Source organism: Physella acuta, unplaced genomic scaffold (genome assembly GCF_028476545.2).
Source record: "Physella acuta isolate Inbredline_101_S28 unplaced genomic scaffold, ASM2847654v3 ptg000622l, whole genome shotgun sequence".
Classification (NCBI taxonomy): Eukaryota; Metazoa; Mollusca; class Gastropoda; family Physidae; genus Physella; species Physella acuta.
The window spans coordinates 1,039,912-1,059,388 of NW_026732141.1; the positions used below are offsets into that span (position 1 = coordinate 1,039,912).

The 19,477-nt window shown below is 42.7% G+C and overlaps 2 protein-coding genes across 2 annotated transcripts; both read right to left on the bottom strand.

Moving 5' to 3' along the window:
- Positions 1-442: 442 nt before the first annotated feature.
- On the bottom strand, positions 443-3,697 carry LOC131948100 (uncharacterized). The gene is made up of 4 exons (XM_059309616.1): positions 3,101-3,697; positions 2,843-2,944; positions 1,335-1,572; positions 443-678 (listed from the first exon to the last, which is right to left on the bottom strand). Exons 1-4 carry the CDS (start codon positions 3,628-3,630, stop codon positions 517-519), a joined length of 1,032 nt encoding a protein of 343 aa, XP_059165599.1. The 5' UTR covers positions 3,631-3,697; the 3' UTR covers positions 443-516.
- Positions 3,698-5,673: 1,976 nt separating this feature from the next.
- LOC131948101 (uncharacterized) lies at positions 5,674-19,138 on the bottom strand. Its single transcript, XM_059309618.1, has 5 exons — positions 19,076-19,138; positions 16,517-17,105; positions 10,048-10,149; positions 7,328-7,565; positions 5,674-6,161 (listed from the first exon to the last, which is right to left on the bottom strand). The coding sequence occupies exons 2-5, from the start codon at positions 16,951-16,953 to the stop codon at positions 6,000-6,002; spliced, it is 939 nt and encodes a 312-aa protein (XP_059165601.1). The 5' UTR covers positions 16,954-17,105; positions 19,076-19,138; the 3' UTR covers positions 5,674-5,999.
- Positions 19,139-19,477: the final 339 nt, after the last annotated feature.

Genomic DNA, 19,477 nt, shown 5'->3' on the forward strand with positions numbered 1-19,477 from the left:
CAACGGGAATTACTCAAAATTAGATGTGGACGGTAAGTGTGGACATTAGATGTGGACATTACATGTGGACATTACCTGGACATTAGATGTGGACATTAGATGTGGACATTACCTGGACATTAGATGTGGACATTAGATGTGGACATTAGATGTGGACATTAGATGTGGACATTAGATGTGGACATTAGATGTGGACATTAGATGTGGACATTAGGTGGCGTTGTTGATTAACTATGTAGTTCTACAGCTCGAGATTTCTATTTAAAACTTCAAACTAGAAAGTCTTTACCACAAGCTGGCGAGACACATAACTCATAACTAAAAATAAACCATTACTAAGATTATAGATACACTTATGATGCAACTAGTCAAGTCCCCACACGCTCGTTAACATAAAATAACAAACCATGTCCAGGTTTAATATCACACATTTTTTATTCCATTCACCACTGGTAACATTGTGATGCATTAATTTAAGCGAGCTGACATAGTATGGCCTGAATGGCCCGCGGACCGCTACTGAACCGAACAGCACTTCTCACTGTTGAGGTAGCGCTCAGACTTCTCTACCTCGACCACGATGAGTCCCATGAAGCGGTTCCACAGGCGCACCTCAGGGTCGTTGGTTTTCTTGCCGAGGGTACAAGCCATGAAGGCGGGGAACTTATCCTCCATTGGCTTAAAACAAGGGAACATCACGTCAGGGTTACTACAGAGATCAGAACATACCGACATGACAGTACAAACATACGTCATACGTACAATACGTAAGACAACGTGAAGTGTAAGAAGGGTAAGAGCAGTTTAACGTGCAGATATAAAGGACAATATTGTCTTTGATATTTAGACAACCAATCTTTTACTTTTCAGAGGGGATAAGGCATATTTTAAATCAGCGCCTTTTGCTGTATCTGCTCCATATATTGCACCTTCGCACATAATGACTAGCTATACCACTCCCCCCATTGACTATATTATTACGTAACACTGCTCCCAGATGGCCATCTCTAACACTGTCCCCCACCCCTGATAACCATCTCTAACACTGTCCCCCACCCCTGATAACCATCTCTAACACTGTCCCCCACCCCTGATAACCATCTCTAACACTGTCCCCCACCCCTGATAACCATCTCTAACACTCCCGCCCCACCTCAGCACTCACCCCGCCCCACCCCACCCCACCCCGCCCCACCACTCACCCCGAAGTAAGCCATACCGACCCACCTCAGCACTCACCCCGAAGTACGCCATACCGACCCTCCCCTCCTTACCCCACCACTCACCCCAAAGTACGCCATACCGCCCCCACCCTACCCCGCTCCCCCACTCACCCCGAAGTACGCCATCCCGACCCTGCCCGGCATGCTGAGATGCACGTTAGCGATGTGCGCGGCCTGCTGACGGAACTTGGTCGGCTCAAACAGCAGCGTGATCATGGACTCTAACCACGTGACCAGCGTCTTGCTGTGGTTCTGGAACTCAGGGTCGGCACTGAGGGCGGGTTTGGGTCGGAAGGGATCGAACCTGTGCTTGAAAGTTTTCTTCATGTTGGGGACGTTGTCAAACATCCTGGGGAGAGAGGAGGGGAGATGTGGGGAGATGAGGGGAGATGTGGGGAGATGAGGGGAGATGTAGGGAGATGTGGGGAGTTGAGGGGAGATGTGGGGAGATGAGGGGAGATGTGGGGGGATGCGAGGGAGATTAGGGGAGATGTGGGGAGTTGAGGGGAGATGTGGGGAGATGAGGAAGATGAGAGATGAGGGGAGATGTGGGGAGATGAAAGGAGATGAGGGGAGATGTGGGGAGATGAAAGGAGATGAGGGGAGATGTGGGGAGATTAAGAGGGATGAAAGGACAATAAGGGGGATGTGGAGTGAGGGGAGATGAAGGGAGATGAGGGGAGATGAAGGGAGATGAGTGGAGATGAATGGAGATGAGAGGAGATGTGTGTGTTCGTGTGTGTGTGCCTGTGTGTGTGTATGTTTCGTGTGAGTGTGTGTTCGTGTGAGTGTGATGGTGTGTATGTATGTTTGTGCGTGCGTGCGTATTATACAATTAACCGTTTGATAATTATATCGAAAGACAAAACAATTTTTAAAAAACCTCAGCTTTAAGAAAAAAACAGGGTCATGAAATCAATACAAAACGTACATCTAGAGCAGGTGTTCCCAACCCCGTGCCCGCGGGCGCCTGGCGCCCGCCGAACGATTCGTATGTGCCCGCCTCTCACTATTCGACAGAGACAGAATTTTTTTCATAAACATTATTGAAAGGTTGAAGGGGATGGAAATCAAAAGTTTGAGGAGGGGGGTGCAAATCGAAAATTTGAGGGGGTGTGCAAATCGAAAATTTGAGGGGGGGGGGGGGGGGAGGGGGGTGCAAATAAAAAATTTGAGGGGGGGGGGGGTGCAAATCCCCGGGTGACGGGAAGGGTTGCTACGCCTCTGGAAGGAGTTTGTCGATTTAAAATAGGTGGTGCCCGCCACCCTACCGATATTTTAGAATGTGCTCTAGAGTAAAAAAAGGTTGAGAACCCCTGATCTAGAGGTACCAATCAAATCAAAGGTACCAATCAAATCAAATGTACCAATCAAATCAAAGGTACCAATCAAATCAAAGGTACCAATCAAATCAAAGGTACCAATCAAATCAAAGGTACCAATCAAATCAAAGGTACCAATCAAATCAAAGGTACCAATCAAATCAAAGGTACCAATCAAAACAAAGGTACCAATCAAATCAAAGGTACCAATCAAATCAAAGGTACCAATCAAATCAAAGGTACCAATCAAATCAAAGGTACCAATCAAATCAAAGGTACCAATCAAATCAAAGATACCAGTGCAAAAAGTCGATGCCGAATTGTTCTCCTTTGAATGCAAACTCCTCCGGCGTCTGCCCAACTAGACTGTGCCAAGACTTCAGGAGAGTCTTCTTTTCCCTGAAGACGGGACAAAAGTTATTTCAAAAGTTGGTTTTGTCATTCATGGGGCATGTGCCACTCTCATGCCAGACCAAAAAGTCAGATGAAAGATCGTGGATTGATTGATAGATGGCTGAATGGTATGAGAGAAACACAACTCATAAATCAACTCACGCTTCCGTCATGCGGGTCAGCGGGTCGTACTTGACGGGGGTGGAGAACCTGGCGATGTAGTCCGAACTGTCCTCACTGTCGTACGACCAGTGGTACGGAATGTCAAGGTCGCCGGACACCCTCCTGGGAAAGCTGAAGGCCCGCGCCCGTATGGCGCTGACCGTCAGGGTCTTGTTTCTGGGCGTCACGTTGATCTTTGTGGGCGGCATGGGCCACCCAGGGGAGCCGGTCTTGGAAGTCTTGGGGGTGCTGGCAGCGAAGCCTGGGGCAGGGCTCCCCACCAAGGTGTCGTCATTAAAGACGGAATCTGAGCTTGATTTGAGTCGTGAGCCGGGCGTGGCGTAGACTGTCGTTGGCGAACCCCCCATTTGGGAGCTGGGGGTTGCAAAGACAGTGGTTGGCGAACCCCCCGGTTGGGAGCTGGGGGTTGCAAAGACAGTGGCTGGCGAACCCCCCATTTGGGAGCTGGGGGTCCCGTAGACGGAGTCGGGTGGGCCCTTTGTCACAGGTGTGTTAGGTGGCTCAGACATTTTCTTTCGTGATTTGGTCCTGATGGTCACTGTACCTCGATGGTCACTGTACCTTGATGGTCACTGTACCTCGATGGTCACTCGATGGTCACTGTACCTCGATGGTCACTCGATGGTCACTGTACCTCGATGGTCACTGTACCTCGATGGTCACTGTACCTGGAAGGTCACTGTACCTGGATGGTCACTGTACCTCGATGGTCACTCGATGGTCACTGTACCTCGATGGTCACTGTACCTCGATGGTCACTGTACCTCGATGGTCACTGTACCTCGATGGTCACTGTACCTCGATGGTCACTGTACCTCGATGGTCACTGTACCTCGATGGTCACGTTACCTCGATGGTCACTCGATGGTCACTGTACCTCGATGGTCACTGTACCTCGATGGTCACTGTACCTCGATGGTCACTGTACCTCGATGGTCACTGTACCTGGATGGTCACTGTACCTGGATGGTCACTGTACCTCGATGGTCACTCGATGGTCACTGTACCTCGATGGTCACTGTACCTCGATGGTCACTGTACCTCGATGGTCACTGTACCTCGATGGTCACTGTACCCGGATGGTCACTGTACCTCGATGGTCACTGTACCTCGATGGTCACTGTACCTCGATGGTCACTGTACCCGGATGGTCACTGTACCTCGATGGTCACTGTACCTCGATGGTCACTGTACCTCGATGGTCACTGTACCTCGATGGTCACTGTACCTCGATGGTCACTGTACCTCGATGGTCACTGTACCCGGATGGTCACTGTACCTCGATGGTCACTGTACCTCGATGGTCACTGTACCTCGATGGTCACTGTACCTCGATGGTCACTGTACCTTGATGGTCACTGTACCTCGATGGTCACGTTACCTGGATGGTCACTCGATGGTCACTGTACCTCGATGGTCACTGTACCTCGATGGTCACGTTACCTCGATGGTCACGTTACCTGGATGGTCACTGTACCTGGATGGTCACTGTACCTCGATGGTCACTGTACCAGGTAGTTAACGGTACTTGGATGTTAACGAACGGTACCTGGAGGGTTAACTTTACCTGGATAATAAGGACAGTTTTAACTAAATGCTAACCACACCTAGAACAAATGTTTGGTGATAGTAAAAGCATATTTATCTTAAAATATTGATTTTTTAAACACACACATAGATCTTGAATTTTTGAAAAATCATATTGTTGTTATATATATATATATATATATATATGTTATAAATCTATGTACATAAATGTGTAGCCTATATATTTATGTATATAAAATTTAGTTTAGGTTTATTGCAAAAATATATAAATATCCTAATAAAAGTATATAATCTTTAGTACTACAAATAATGTTGTCTCTACTGCTACTTTAGTTAACTTAATCTTTTACCTGTATAAATCTTTGATTTGCTTTGACCAAATTTGATTTGTGGATGTCAACCTCGAGGTTTTGGCGTGGTGCCATATGGTGCTAGGTGTTGCACCACAAATTTTTTTTGTTTGGCGTGGTAGGTCTACCATATGGTGCTAGACGTTTCACCACAAGTTTTTTGTTTGGCGTGGTAGGTCTACCATATGATGCTAGACGTTTCACCACAAGTTTTTTGTTTGGCGTGGTAGACATTTCACCATCAATTTATTTTTTGGCGTAGTAAACATTTTCACGATGAGTTTTTGCAATATTCGATGTTTGATCAACGTCATGGTACTAAACAGTAAGTTTCTTTGAAATGTATGCTCTAGCCCATATTCTATCCGTTTTGTTACCTTAGTACTACTTCTTTTGAAAGCAACTCGTGACTGGAAACTGATTTACATATAGTTGTAGTAGAATTTTACTTATTGATCACATTTTGGCTGTGTTGTAGTGCCAAAGTCAAGGCTTAATGCTAGAAACTAAACAAACAGTCAACGTAATACTAAACGACTAAATTAATACCGGTTTAATGTAATGACCGAATGAACCACCCGCTCGATACCTTTCACACCATGACACCACTACAAGATATATATATATATATATAGAACGAGTTTAATTGGCATAACGATGTTTTATTTTTTTAGCCATTCAATGACAGACACCCAACCCCTCCTCCCCACCCCCCTCCCACTTGTCTGTGTTCTGGACACAGAGAGGACGAGATGTAGACAGAACTCATGACGCACGTGCAACATCTGCTGCTGACATTAGCTGGACTGCAGACACTCTGGGCGCACGAAACGTGTGCAAAGTTGCAACATTTTTGTCAGACGTTGGCTGAACACATCAACCAACCTGACAAGGGATTTATTGAAGGACATTTTTGTAGTTGAATTGTGCTCTTAATGTCCTGAAAAAACATTGTATGGCTGGACAAGCCCGCGTGCCCACTACTGAAGAGAACAGCACTTATCATTGCTGTTGTACTGCTCCGACTTCTTGACGCGGGCCACGATGAGACCCAGGAAACGGCTCCACAGCTGGACCTCGCGGTCATTGACCCGCTTGGCCAGGGCGGTGCCGATAAACTGGGGGAACTTTTCATTCAGAGGCTGAAAGACGGGGAGAAGGAACGTCAGATATGTACATAGGGTGGGGACGTCATGCACATAGGGTGGGGACGTCATGCACATGGGGTGGGGACGTCATGCACATAGGGTGGGGACGTCATGCACATGGGGTGGGGACGTCATGTACATGGGGTGGGGACGTCAGAGATGCACATGGGGTGGGGACGTCATGCACATGGGGTGGGGACGTCATGTACATGGGGTGGGGACGTCAGAGATGCACATGGGGTGGGGACGTCATGTACATGTGGTGGGGACGTCATGCACATGGGGTGGGGACGTCATGTACATGGGGTGGGGACGTCAGAGATGCACATGGGGTGGGGACGTCATGCACATGGGGTGGGGACGTCATGTACATGGGGTGGGGACGTCATGTACATGGGGTGGGGACGTCATGTACATGGGGTGGGGACGTCATGCACATGTGGTGGGGACGTCATGTACATGGGGTGGGGACGTCATGCACATGGGGTGGGGACGTCAGAGATGCACATGGGGTGGGGACGTCATGTACATGGGGTGGGGACGTCATGTACATGGGGTGGGGACGTCATGTACATGGGGTGGGGACGTCATGTACATGGGGTGGGGACGTCATGCACATGGGGTGGGGACGTCATGCACATGGGGTGGGGACGTCATGCACATGGAGGAGGGGATAGTACAAACAAGCAAAAAATTACGCGAGCACAAATGATATAATCACAAATTATGCGATTATTCTTCATGACATCTCCTTTTACCTCACTCCTGAAACCTGACTAATGTAGAAAGACGCCTCACCCCTGTCTACCATGTACCCACCCCCCAGTAGGCCCCACCCCTACCATGTACCCACCCCCAGTAGGCCCCACCCCTGTCTACTATGTAACCACCCCCAGTAGGCCCCACCCCTGTCTACCATGTACCCACCCCGAGTAGGCCCCACCCCTACCATGTACCCACCCACCAGAAGGCCCCACCCTACCATGTACCCACCCCCCCAGTAGGCCCCTATCTACCATGTACCCACCCCCAGTACGCCCCACCCTACCATGTACCCACCCCCCAGTAGGCCACACCCTACCATGTACCCACCCCCAGTAGGCCCCTATCTACTATGTACCCACCCCCAGTACGCCCCACCCTGTCTACCATGTACCCACCCCCCAGTATGCCATGCCGATCTTCTCCGGGAAAGCCAGGTGCATGTTAGCGATGTAGACGACCTGCTGCTCGAACTTGGTCGGCTCAAACAACATCACCATCATGGACTCTAGCCACGTGACCAGCGTCTTGCAGTGTTTCTGGAACTCAGGGTCGGCACTGAGGGCGGGTTTGGGTCGGAAGGGATCGAACTTGTGCTTGAAAGTTTTCTTCATGTTGGGCACGTTGTCAAACATCCTGGGGAGAGATGAGGGGAGATGTAGGGAGATGTGGGGAGATGTGGGGAGATGTGGGGAGATGTGGGGAGTTGAGGGGAGATGTGGGGAGTTGAGGGGAGATGTGGGGAGGTTAGGGGAGATGTGGGGACATGAGGAGAGATGAGGGGAGATGAGGGGAAATGCTCCTTACCAGGCATCACATCTTTTTTTTTTTTAAAATAGACTTTAGAAATAGGAAAAGGAGTAAGTGCTGATGCTAAACTAAAATAAAGCAGGAGTGATCTCCCCTAAACTTATACATTACGGGTTGTCGACTCGGGATATAGACATGATATTTAATCCAATATTAATCCATTTTTCATTACTTAAACTTTAAAAAATAGAATAGAATCTCGTAGAAAAAAAAACGCGCACAACGTGAACGGCAAACAATAAGTGTATAATAGTGCAAAATATAAGTCTAATATTTAAAGCTCAATTCTGTATGTAAAATGTTTGTAAAATGTTTGTCGTGGATACTTCGATGGATTTAAGTGTTAGATTATTATAGTGCTCATGGTCTAAATTTATGAGTTAAAAAATTACTATTGAAAGTCTTTAAAAACAATTTTCATTTTATATACTTAGAATAATAATTTTCAATTATGAACATTACTTAAAATTTAAAAAAAAAAAGTGTATCAACGTTTATAAAATTTCTAAAATTTTGTCTAAAATGTATTTGGATTTTGTCCTTTAGTTCTCATAACGTCCCTTGATTTGGAAAACACAGTTACTTCCCTTTAAAGAACCATTAAATCGGGGGAAGAAAGAATTTACTTTTTATTACTTTGTTTTGGTGTTAAGAAAAAAAAATAACATAATTAGCGGGGATTGATTAAGTGCAATGTCTTTGGTATTTTTAATACTGCCTTTTATTTAATCTATACACTGAACATACTGTTTACTAATTATTTTTTTTAATCAATAACATTTAATAAGTCAGGTCCTACACATCCTATATGTTTATTTCTTTCCATTTACGGATACGCTTGGAGTTTTATAATTTTGTTCGCTAAATTGAAACAGGCGCGTCCGCCGGCGCCCCTGCACCGTTCGAATTTGGCGCTCTGGGCTATCATGTGAGCGCTATTCTGCATAATTTCGTTTTAAACAGTGCGATAGACTATGGATACGAAAGGTTACTATAGTCTTTAAGTGAATCAAATCCGGGCGTCCTCCGGCACCCCGACAGGGTGCTATTTGGCACCCCGGGCCTTCCCGTGTACGCTATGGTACCTTCGTTCGCGTAAGTGAGTTCAAAAGACTATGAATAAGTTAGGTACTATAGTCGTTTACTAAGTTGAATCGGGCGGTTACGCCGCACGTCGTCATGGTGCGATTTGGCGCCCCGGGCTAGACTGTGGACACTTTGAGTTTATATTTGCGTTTGTGTTTTCTTTGTGTTTGAGTTTGGGTTTGCGTTTGTTGTTGTGTTTGCGTTTAGATTTGTGTTTTCGTTTGTGTTTGTATTTGTGTTTGTGTAATGTTTGCGTTGTTTTTTTTGGGTGTGTTTTGGTTTTGTATGGTTGTGGTTTGGTTTGTGTTTGCGTTTGGATTTGTTTTCATTTGCTTTTTGTTTGCGTTAGTGTTTGTGTTTTCTTTGTGTTTGTGGTTGGGTTTGTCTATGCGTTTGTTTTTGTGTTTTCGTTTGTGTTTGTTTTGTGTTAGTGTTATGTTTGCGTTTTTTTTTTGTGTTTTGGTTGGTTGTGGTTAGGGTGGGCAATGCCGGGTAAATGCTGATTACTAAACACACACGTTATGGTCCTTTACAGATACGTTTTTCAGAGATGCCAGTGCAGGGCCTGGCCGGGACGGCTAGTACTTTATAAATTCATATGCGTATTAATTAAGAGAAATAAGAAATAGCGTAAATTACTACTTCCTGTCAACGGAAATTACTCAAAATTTGAGAGAAATTAGATCTTTTACTTATATGTGAAATCTCGGTTATCTGTCTGAAATAGTACTCAAGTTATAGGTTTTGAAAAACAAAAAGTAGAATGAGTTCCACTTCCGTTTATCGGAAATCGCTGAAAAGTTGATACAGAACTACAAAATTGATATAAAACTTATGTACACCAAACAAGTTTGTAGAACATGTACACCAAACAAGTAACCAATGTAGAACACATATGCACCAAACAAATTTATAGAACATGTACACAAAACAAGTTTGTAGAACATATATACCAAACAAATGTGTAGAACACATGTGCACCAAATACGTTTGTAGAACATGTACGTCAAACAAGTTACCAATGAACACCAATGTACACCAAAAACGTTTGTAGAACAAGTACACAAAACAAGTTTGTAGAACATTAACACAAAACAAGTTACCAATGTAGAACACATGTACGCCGAATAAGTTACCAATATACACAAATATACACCAAAAATATTCTACAACATGTACACAAAACAAGTTTGCAGAACATAATGTACACCAAACAAGTTACCAATGTAAGAAATCCAGACCAAACTGTTCTCCCTTGCGAAAAAATTCTTCCGGCGTGACGCCCACAAGTGTGTACCAGGACTTGAGCAGAATCTCTTTTTCTCTGGACATTGGGAGAAACTTAAAGTTAGGACTTTTTCTCTGGACATTGGGAGAAACTTAAAGTTAGGACTTTTTCTCTGGACATTGGGAGAAACTTAGTTAGGACTTTTTCTCTGGACATTTGGAGAAACTTAAAGTTAGGACTTTTTCTCTGGACATTTGGAGAAACTTAAAGTTAGGACTTTTTCTCTGGACATTTGGAGAAACTTAAAGTTAGGACTTTTTCTCTGGACATTGGGAGAAACTTAAAGTTAGGACTTTTTCTCTGGACATTTGGAGAAACTTAAAGTTAGGACTTTTTCTCTGGACATTGGGAGAAACTTAAAGTTAGGACTTTTTCTCTGGACATTGGGAGAAACTTAAAGTTAGGACTTTTTCTCTGGACATTGGGAGAAACTTAAAGTTAGAACTTTTTCTCTGGACATTGGGAGAAACTTAAAGTTAGGACTTTTTCTCTGGACATTGGGAGAAACTTAAAGTTAGGACTTTTTCTCTGGACATTGGGAGAAACTTAAAGTTAGGACTTTTTCTCTGGACATTGGGAGAAACTTAAAGTTAGAACTTTTTCTCTGGACATTGGGAGAAACTTAAAGTTAGGACTTTTTCTCTGGACATTGGGAGAAACTTAGTTAGGACTTTTTCTCTGGACATTGGGAGAAACTTAAAGTTAGAACTTTTTCTCTGGACATTGGGAGAAACTTAAAGTTAGAACTTTTTTCTCTGGATATTGGGAGAAACTTAAAGTTAGGACTTTTTTCTCTGGACATTGGGAGAAACTTAAAGTTAGAACTTTTTCTCTGGACATTGGGAGAAACTTAAAGTTAGAACTTTTTTCTCTGGATATTGGGAGAAACTTAAAGTTAGAACTTTTTTCTCTGGATATTGGGAGAAACTTAAAGTTAGAACTTTTTTCTCTGGACATTGGGAGAAACTTAAAGTTAGGACTTTTTCTCTGGACATTGGGAGAAACTTAAAGTTAGGACTTTTTCTCTGGACATTGGGAGAAACTTAAAGTTAGAACTTTTTCTCTGGACATTTGGAGAAACTTAAAGTTAGGACTTTTTCTCTGGACATTGGGAGAAACTTAAAGTTAGGACTTTTTCTCTGGACATTGGGAGAAACTTAGTTAGGACTTTTTCTCTGGACATTGGGAGAAACTTAAAGTTAGAACTTTTTCTCTGGATATTGGGAGAAACTTAAAGTTAGAACTTTTTTCTCTGGATATTGGGAGAAACTTAAAGTTAGGACTTTTTTCTCTGGACATTGGGAGAAACTTAAAGTTAGAACTTTTTCTCTGGACATTGGGAGAAACTTAAAGTTAGAACTTTTTTCTCTGGATATTGGGAGAAACTTAAAGTTAGAACTTTTTTCTCTGGATATTGGGAGAAACTTAAAGTTAGAACTTTTTCTCTGGACATTGGGAGAAACTTAAAGTTAGAACTTTTTTCTCTGGATATTGGGAGAAACTTAAAGTTAGGACTTTTTCTCTGGACATTTGGAGAAACTTAAAGTTAGGACTTTTTTCTCTGGATATTGGGAGAAACTTAAAGTTAGGACTTTTTCTCTGGAGATTGGGAGAAACTTAAAGTTAGGACTTTTTCTCTGGATATTGGGAGAAACTTAAAGTTAGGACTTTTTCTCTGGATATTGGGAGAAACTTAAAGTTAGGACTTTTTCTCTGGACATTGGGAGAAACTTAAAGTTAGGACTTTTTTCTCTGGATATTGGGAGAAACTTAAAGTTAGAACTTTTTCTCTGGACATTGGGAGAAACTTAAAGTTAGGACTTTTTTCTCTGGACATTGGGAGAAACTTAAAGTTAGGACTTTTTCTCTGGAAATTGGGAGAAACTTAAAGTTAGGACTTTTTTCTCTGGATATTGGGAGAAACTTAAAGTTAGGACTTTTTCTCTGGACATTGGGAGAAACTTAAAGTTAAGACTTTTTTCTCTGGACATTGGGAGAAACTTAGTTAGGACTTTTTCTCTGGAGATTGGGAGAAACTTAAAGTTAGGACTTTTTTCTCTGGACATTGGGAGAAACTTAGTTAGAACATCTCTTACCTGTTTACTGTGTGTTCGAGCGTGTGTGTGTGTGTGTGGTGGGGGGGGGGGGGCAGTGGAGATTGGAGGAAACTCAATGTTAGCACCAGAACTCATCTTTTACCTGTTGACTGTGTGTATGTGAGTGAGTGGGGGTGGGGATGTCTGTAGGTCTACCGTCCTCACGGCTCATTGAAGTGTTGCATCGTCTGTTTAGCCAGGAAACTATTTATGCTTATAATAAAGGAATCTTGGTAAGAATGCAGAGGCGTATCCAGGTTTTCGATGTAGGGGGAGCGAAAAGAGCAAAAAAAGGCGCCGAATTTTTAACACGTTCTATATACATGAATTATATATATTATAGCCTATATATATATATATATATATATATATATATATATATATATATATATATATATATATATATAGGCCTACTAGCTGTATTTGTCATTACTTCGCTATGATGTAAAATAAATTGAAAGTAGCACTCTGAAGAAATAAGAAAAAACACACAATGTAGGCCGACAAAACAAAAATTGTATCAAAATATATATATATATATATATACTAGGCATACTGCCTAGCTTCGCTTAGGTTTTCAAAAAAGTTGAGAAATTGAATGATTAATTAATAGGTGATTGGCTGTTATGTTAAATGCTTAGGGCCTAAATTTATACAGTGGGATACTTTTATTGTGCCCATAAATTGATGCAATATTCGCTAACTTATTACTCGCAAGGTTATTAGAACTGAAAGGGCTTTCATAAAAATTATTAATCAAATATAATATTAAATTACTTTTGCAATTAATTTTACAATTTCAATACAATACAAAACTTAATTTATAACAAAATATCCTTTTAAACAATGCTATACATTATGATTTTTGTTTTTCTTAAAAAGAGGATACAAAATATAAAAAAATTGTGACATTAAAAAGTTACCGCCCCTGTTCATAGACCAAATGACCAAATCTCGTATAATGAGAATTTCAATCGCAGTCAATTTTAGCCCTCTTCGAGGGCTTTGATGCTGACCAACAGTTTTTCCATACGGCCCAGTCATCTATAGAGGTGTATGCAAAATATTAGCCAGTTATACAAAGAGTAAGTACCCTAAAATTTGTGTAGAAATTACCGTTTTCCCTATAAAATACAAAGATTATTTAGGGAAATACGACTGGTCAGTTTTGACCAATTTCCCGATTTTTCCCAGACATGGCAAGTTTTTTGTGACACCCCAAGGCGTTCTCCTACCACCTCACAAAATTTCAAGTGGGGTCGTCGGAGGAAATTTTTTTTCGTAATAGAGCTCATATAAAGAAAATTTCACTCGCGGTCACTTTTTAGCCCTCGTCGAGGGCTTTGAGTCAAACCGACAGTTTTCCCTAAAGGTCAAGCCATTTACCTAAGAGTATGCAAAAAATTAGCCATATACACTGAGTTTAAGTACCCTAAAGTCTGCGTTGAAATAACCCTCTGTATTTCCACATAAAATACAAAGATTATATAGGGAAATACAACTGGTCAGTTTTGACCCCTTTACGAAGTTTTCCCAGATATGCCGAGTTTTTTGTGGCACCCCAAGGCGTTCTCCTACCACCTCAAAAATATCAAGGGGGGGTCGTCGGAGAAATTTTTTTTTCGTAATAGAGCTCATATAAAGAGAATTTCACTCGCGGTCACTTTTTAGCCCTCGTCGAGGGCTTTGAGTCAAACCAATAGTTTTCCCTAAAGGTCAAGCCATTTACCTAAGAGTATGCAACAAATTAGTCATATACACTGAGTTTAAGTACCCTAAAGTCTGCGTTGAAATGACCCTCTGTTTTTCCCATAAAATACAAAGATTATATAGGGAAATACAACTGGTCAGCTTTGACCCCTTTACGAAGTTTTCCCAGATATGCCGAGTTTTTTGTGACACCCCAAGGCGTTCTCCTACCACCTCACAAAATATCAAGGGGGTCGTTGGAGGAATTTTTTTTCGTAATATAGCCCATATAAGGCGCCGGTCAGTCGCGGTCAGTTTTGACCCCCTGTCCGTAGACTTTTCGGCCAACCGTCACCGGCCCTCGTGTTCTATCGCCCCAAGGCACCATCGTGCAAAATTTGACGCGCCGGCGGCGCCGGGAAGTGCCCTATCGGGCACCCGACCACTTTGCTTTATATATATATATATATATATATATATATATATATATATATATATATATATATATATATATATATATATATATATACACACTACAACCAAAAACAATGAACGTAACACACTCTGTTTTGTAATTCTTGTAAAAACTTTCTTACCTAATAATTCCTGGGAAATTATTTAAGACCAGTGAAATAGGGGAAATAATCACTCTCTTAATATAAATATGTATATATCTACACATTTAATTATAAATGTCAAAACAAATAAATAATTACTTTAGAATATATTTTAAATTCTTTAACACTATTTGTGTTTACAAAATGTTTTTGTCTATAATCATAATTTAAAATATCGCCATCATAAATGCTAAAGTATTACAGCATAATGAAAGTTTTTAAAATCAGATTTGGTATAAAACCACGCTTTTCAATAAAATAGAAAACATTCGGAATAACAGCCTACATATAACTAAATATTGGTCTTTTAGTTGAGATCATAAATTTTAATTAACTTCTGCTTCTTTGTGTTCTTTAAAGATAATTTTTTTAACATTGTGATAGGTATGGGTTAGATCAGGGGTCTCCAAACTTTTCAGTCCGAGGGCCGCATTAACTATCAAATTTCAGTTCGGGAGCCAGTTAGTTCCAGGCATGTCTTTGATTTTTCTGGGCAAAGTTCCTCAGCCATCACCAGCAAACGTTTTTTCCGTGGACAAAAAGATCTCCGCGGGCCGGATGAGAGGACCTCGCGGGCCGCACCGGGCCGGGGGGCCGTAGTTTGAAGACCCCTGGGTTAGATCACTGTATTGATCACACACCTTTTTACTGGTAATTGCAAAAACAATATTCACAGAGTTTTATGTTTAAAAAGCTAATTTTCTGGCGACGACATTATACTTTGGTACATCATTAAGCGCTTTTCTACATGTACTTTAACAGATCAGTTCGGGGTGGGTTGGGGGGGGGGGGGAGGATGGGTTTAACTTCATTCACCACTGTCCGTTCACTTTAGGTCAATTATCCAACCAAGTGTATACCTAGGTGTGACATTAATGTCGCTCTACACAATTGTGGTGGTGAGGTGTGTGTGTGTGTAGGGGGGGGGGACGGCGGGAGATAACCAACTCAGAGTGAACATAGCGTCAGTTTTTAGATGACTGTTCTAAACATACATATATATTATACAAATATATATTACACAAATATATATTACAGAAATAGATTTAAATACGTAGCAGTGGTATTATGGCAATATTTTTTTTACAGAGGGGTCCATGGGGGAGGGGGATTGTAACTGTTTCATATAATTTGTAATCGTAATCACTATCTTCCAAACTGTAAGAATACTACTACTTCATCGCGATGACGTTGTTAACCTTGTCAAAATTTCCCCACCACTACGCAGTTTGCTCATAAGTAAATTTAAATAGAGGTGCCACATCAGTTGTATTTGTTTCTGTATCGTAATTTTAAAAAAAATTAATCACACGATTCAAACTATATATAAAGTAATTATGTGTGAAGTTTTATGTATAACATTTTCTAATTCAATTATTCGTAAGCAAATACATTATACAGTTGCCTTAAACGTAACACCCTTCTTGCCAAGTGGTACTACCGTAGAGGTTTTTTAAACATTGCAATGCATCGTAATGGTTATTTTTAGAATGGCAAACTGATGCAGCTGTTAATTAATACGTGTTGTAAACGTAGACTCTACTAGACTAGTACAATAATGCTTAATTGCTGCACCAAAAGAAATCTTGTGATTTACATAGATGTGCCGACCAAAAATATTTTTACAACAAATATCATTGTTTAAAACTTTGAGTAAAAAGTTTCCAAAAAGGCGCCACTTTGCTGAAAATGGCCAGAGGGGGAGCGGCCGCTCCCCCTGCTCCCCCCCTGCGTACGCTACTGTAAGAATGGTTTATTTACATCTTGTTCTCGAAGCAAAATGATGTGGTTCTAAAACTTATTATTGTTCTAAAGATTCTTGGTTCTTAAATCTTTCTAGTGTCCCCACCTGAGCCCTACCCAACCCCCTGTTAGTGGGCCTTACACAATTTATAATGTATGTGTACCTGTTACCCGATGGTTTCAACCAAAGGGTAGTTGGTGGAGAGCATAAGCAGATCGGGGGATGGGCGTGGTGGACGAGCTAAAAATAGAACCTACTCTTCCGTCATCCCCGTGACAGGGTCCACCATGGTGTGATAAGCGTGGTCAGTCTCGTCGACCTCACTAAACTCGCTGCCCCACGACCACTCGCCGGAGCCGGACCCGGTGCCGGTGCCGGTGCTTGTGTCCACTGAAAACATCCGAGGGCTGCTGCTGAAGGTCCGCGCCCTCCGTATGCGGGGCGTCCGGCCCCTGGAGGCGGGCGTTATGGGTGTGGTTGGGCACCCGGTCAGCGATTTGGTCTTAGACTGTCGGGGCGTGCTGGTGGAAAAGCCGGCAGGGGGAGCCTCGGTGTCGTCTTGGAAGACGGAATCGTCCGCTTTCTGGGAGCTGGGGGTGCCTTGGACGGTTGGGGAGCCGGCATTCTGGGAGCTGGGGGTGGCGGTGACAGACTCGGGTGGGGCCTCACTCACGGGTGTAGCAGGTTCTGCCATTTTAAAGGTGTCTGCCTTTTTTAACGGTGTCTGCCTGTTTTCAAATGGTGTCTGCCTTTTTAAAAGGTGTCTGCTTTTTTTAAAACGGTGTCTGCCTATTTTTTTCTGATTTGTTCCTGATGTTAAGTCCCAGGGCTGTAGCGAGAGGGGTGCTGGTTGGATTAAAATGAGGGTTGGATTAGTATGGTGTTTGGGATTGGGATGCGGTTGGATTGGGGTAGAGGTTTGAAGAATATAAAAAACAAGCGAATTATAAAAACATAAGTTACAAACTCGATTAACCGTAACATCTCAACACCTTTTAAAAATAAGTCGTGTTTATAATCAGTGTGTGATTAATTAAACTAACTGCCGTATTAATGATAATAAAGCCCCCCCCCCCCCCCCCAGGATTGAAACTTATCCTTTCACCCTGTGTTAAAAAAATTCTTAAGACTAATGCGTATGTGGAATCATATCAGTTGAAGGTTTAGCTGCTTGCTATTTCGTTTATGAAGGATTTAAATTAAAAAAGTGTTATGTTTAGGGACATTGGTACACATTTCATAGTACAAGAACTAAGCTCTACCCAATACACAGACAGGTAGATGTGTCTGGACAGAGATACAGACAGGTAGATGAGTCTGGACAGAGATACAGACAGGTAGATGTGTCTGTACAGAGATACAGACAGGTAAATGTGTCTGGACAGAGATACAGACAGGTAGATGTGTCTGGAGATACAGACAGGTAGATGTGTCTGGACAGAGATACAGACAGGTAGATGTGTCTGGAGATACAGACAGGTAGATGTGTCTGGACAGAGATACAGACAGGTAGATGTGTCTGGACAGAGATACAAACAGGTAGGTGTGTCTGGAGATACAGACAGGTAGATGTGTCTGGAGATACAGACAGGTAGATGTGTCTGGACAGAGATACAGACAGGTAGATGTGTCTGGACAGAGATACAGACAGGTAGATGTGTCTGGAGATACAGACAGGTAGATGTGTCTGGAGATACAGACAGGTAGATGTGTCTGGACAGAGATACAGACAGGTAGATGTGTCTGGAGATACAGACAGGTAGATGTGTCTGGAGATACAGACAGGTAGATGTGTCTGGACAGAGATACAGACAGGTAGATGTGTCTGGACAGAGATACAGACAGGTAGATGTGTCTGGAGATACAGACAGGTAGATGTGTCTGGACAGAGATACAGACAGGTAGATGTGTCTGGACAGAGATACAAACAGGTAGGTGTGTCTGGAGATACAGACAGGTAGATGTGTCTGGAGATACAGACAGGTAGATGTGTCTGGACAGAGATACAGACAGGTAGATGTGTCTGGACAGAGATACAGACAGGTAGATGTGTCTGGAGATACAGACAGGTAGATGTGTCTGGAGATACAGACAGGTAGATGTGTCTGGACAGAGATACAGACAGGTAGATGTGTCTGGACAGAGATACAGACAGGTAGATGTGTCTGGACAGAGATACAGACAGGTAGATGTGTCTGGAGATACAGACAGGTAGATGTGTCTGGACAGAGATACAGACAGGTAGATGTGTCTGGAGATACAGACAGGTAGATGTGTCTGGAGATACAGACAGGTAGATGTGTCTGGAGATACAGACAGGTAGATGTGTCTGGAGATACAGACAGGTAGATGTGTCTGGACAGAGATACAGACAGGTAGATGTGTCTGGACAGAGATACAGACAGGTAGATGTGTCTGGACAGAGATACAGACAGGTAGATGTGTCTGGACAGAGATACAGAGAGGTAGATGTGTCTGGACAGAGATACAGACAGGTAGATGTTTCTGGAGGGTGACTGAGAAATCAGGTCTCTAATCAAACAATTACAATAAACAGTAACTAAATGAAAAAACTGTTTTAAAAGTTTAGATCATTTAGTATACGTATAGATCTAGGTAAGAACGGTAAGTTAAAAAAAATGATTCAACTAAATATAAACGTTCCGGGCCAGCGGACATTACTTTGCTGTTTAAAATTGTACCCCGTAAATAAATAATTTTCATCGCAGATTATAACTAGATCTATATCCCCTCAAATTGATTCAACTCCTGACTAATTCTAATTATCCCCGCTATCACGCCAGGAACATTTTTACCAGAACAAATCCTGCTTTTTAGTCTGGGCAGACTGACGTGTTGATGTCGCGTTCAGTACCCGTGCTTTCAAGTGCTACACTGGTTTAGCGCGCAACTCCTACTTTTTGGTTTGACAGTAACGATTCTAAAATCTAAGGGAGTAGATGCGTGGTTAGTGTGACATTGACATCTGCGACACCAGCATAACGCGACACAATCGCATCATCGCCATCGGTACTAACAACACGAGACAACTATCGATGTGGGGGTTCATGGGGTGGGGGTTCAAAGGATGGGGGTTCATGTGGTGGTGGTGGGGGGGTTCATGATGTGGGGGGGGTCGTGGTGTGGGGGTTCAGGGCGTGGGGGTTCATGGGGTGGGGTTAAAAAGGTGGGGGTTCAAAGGGTGGGGGTTCATGTGG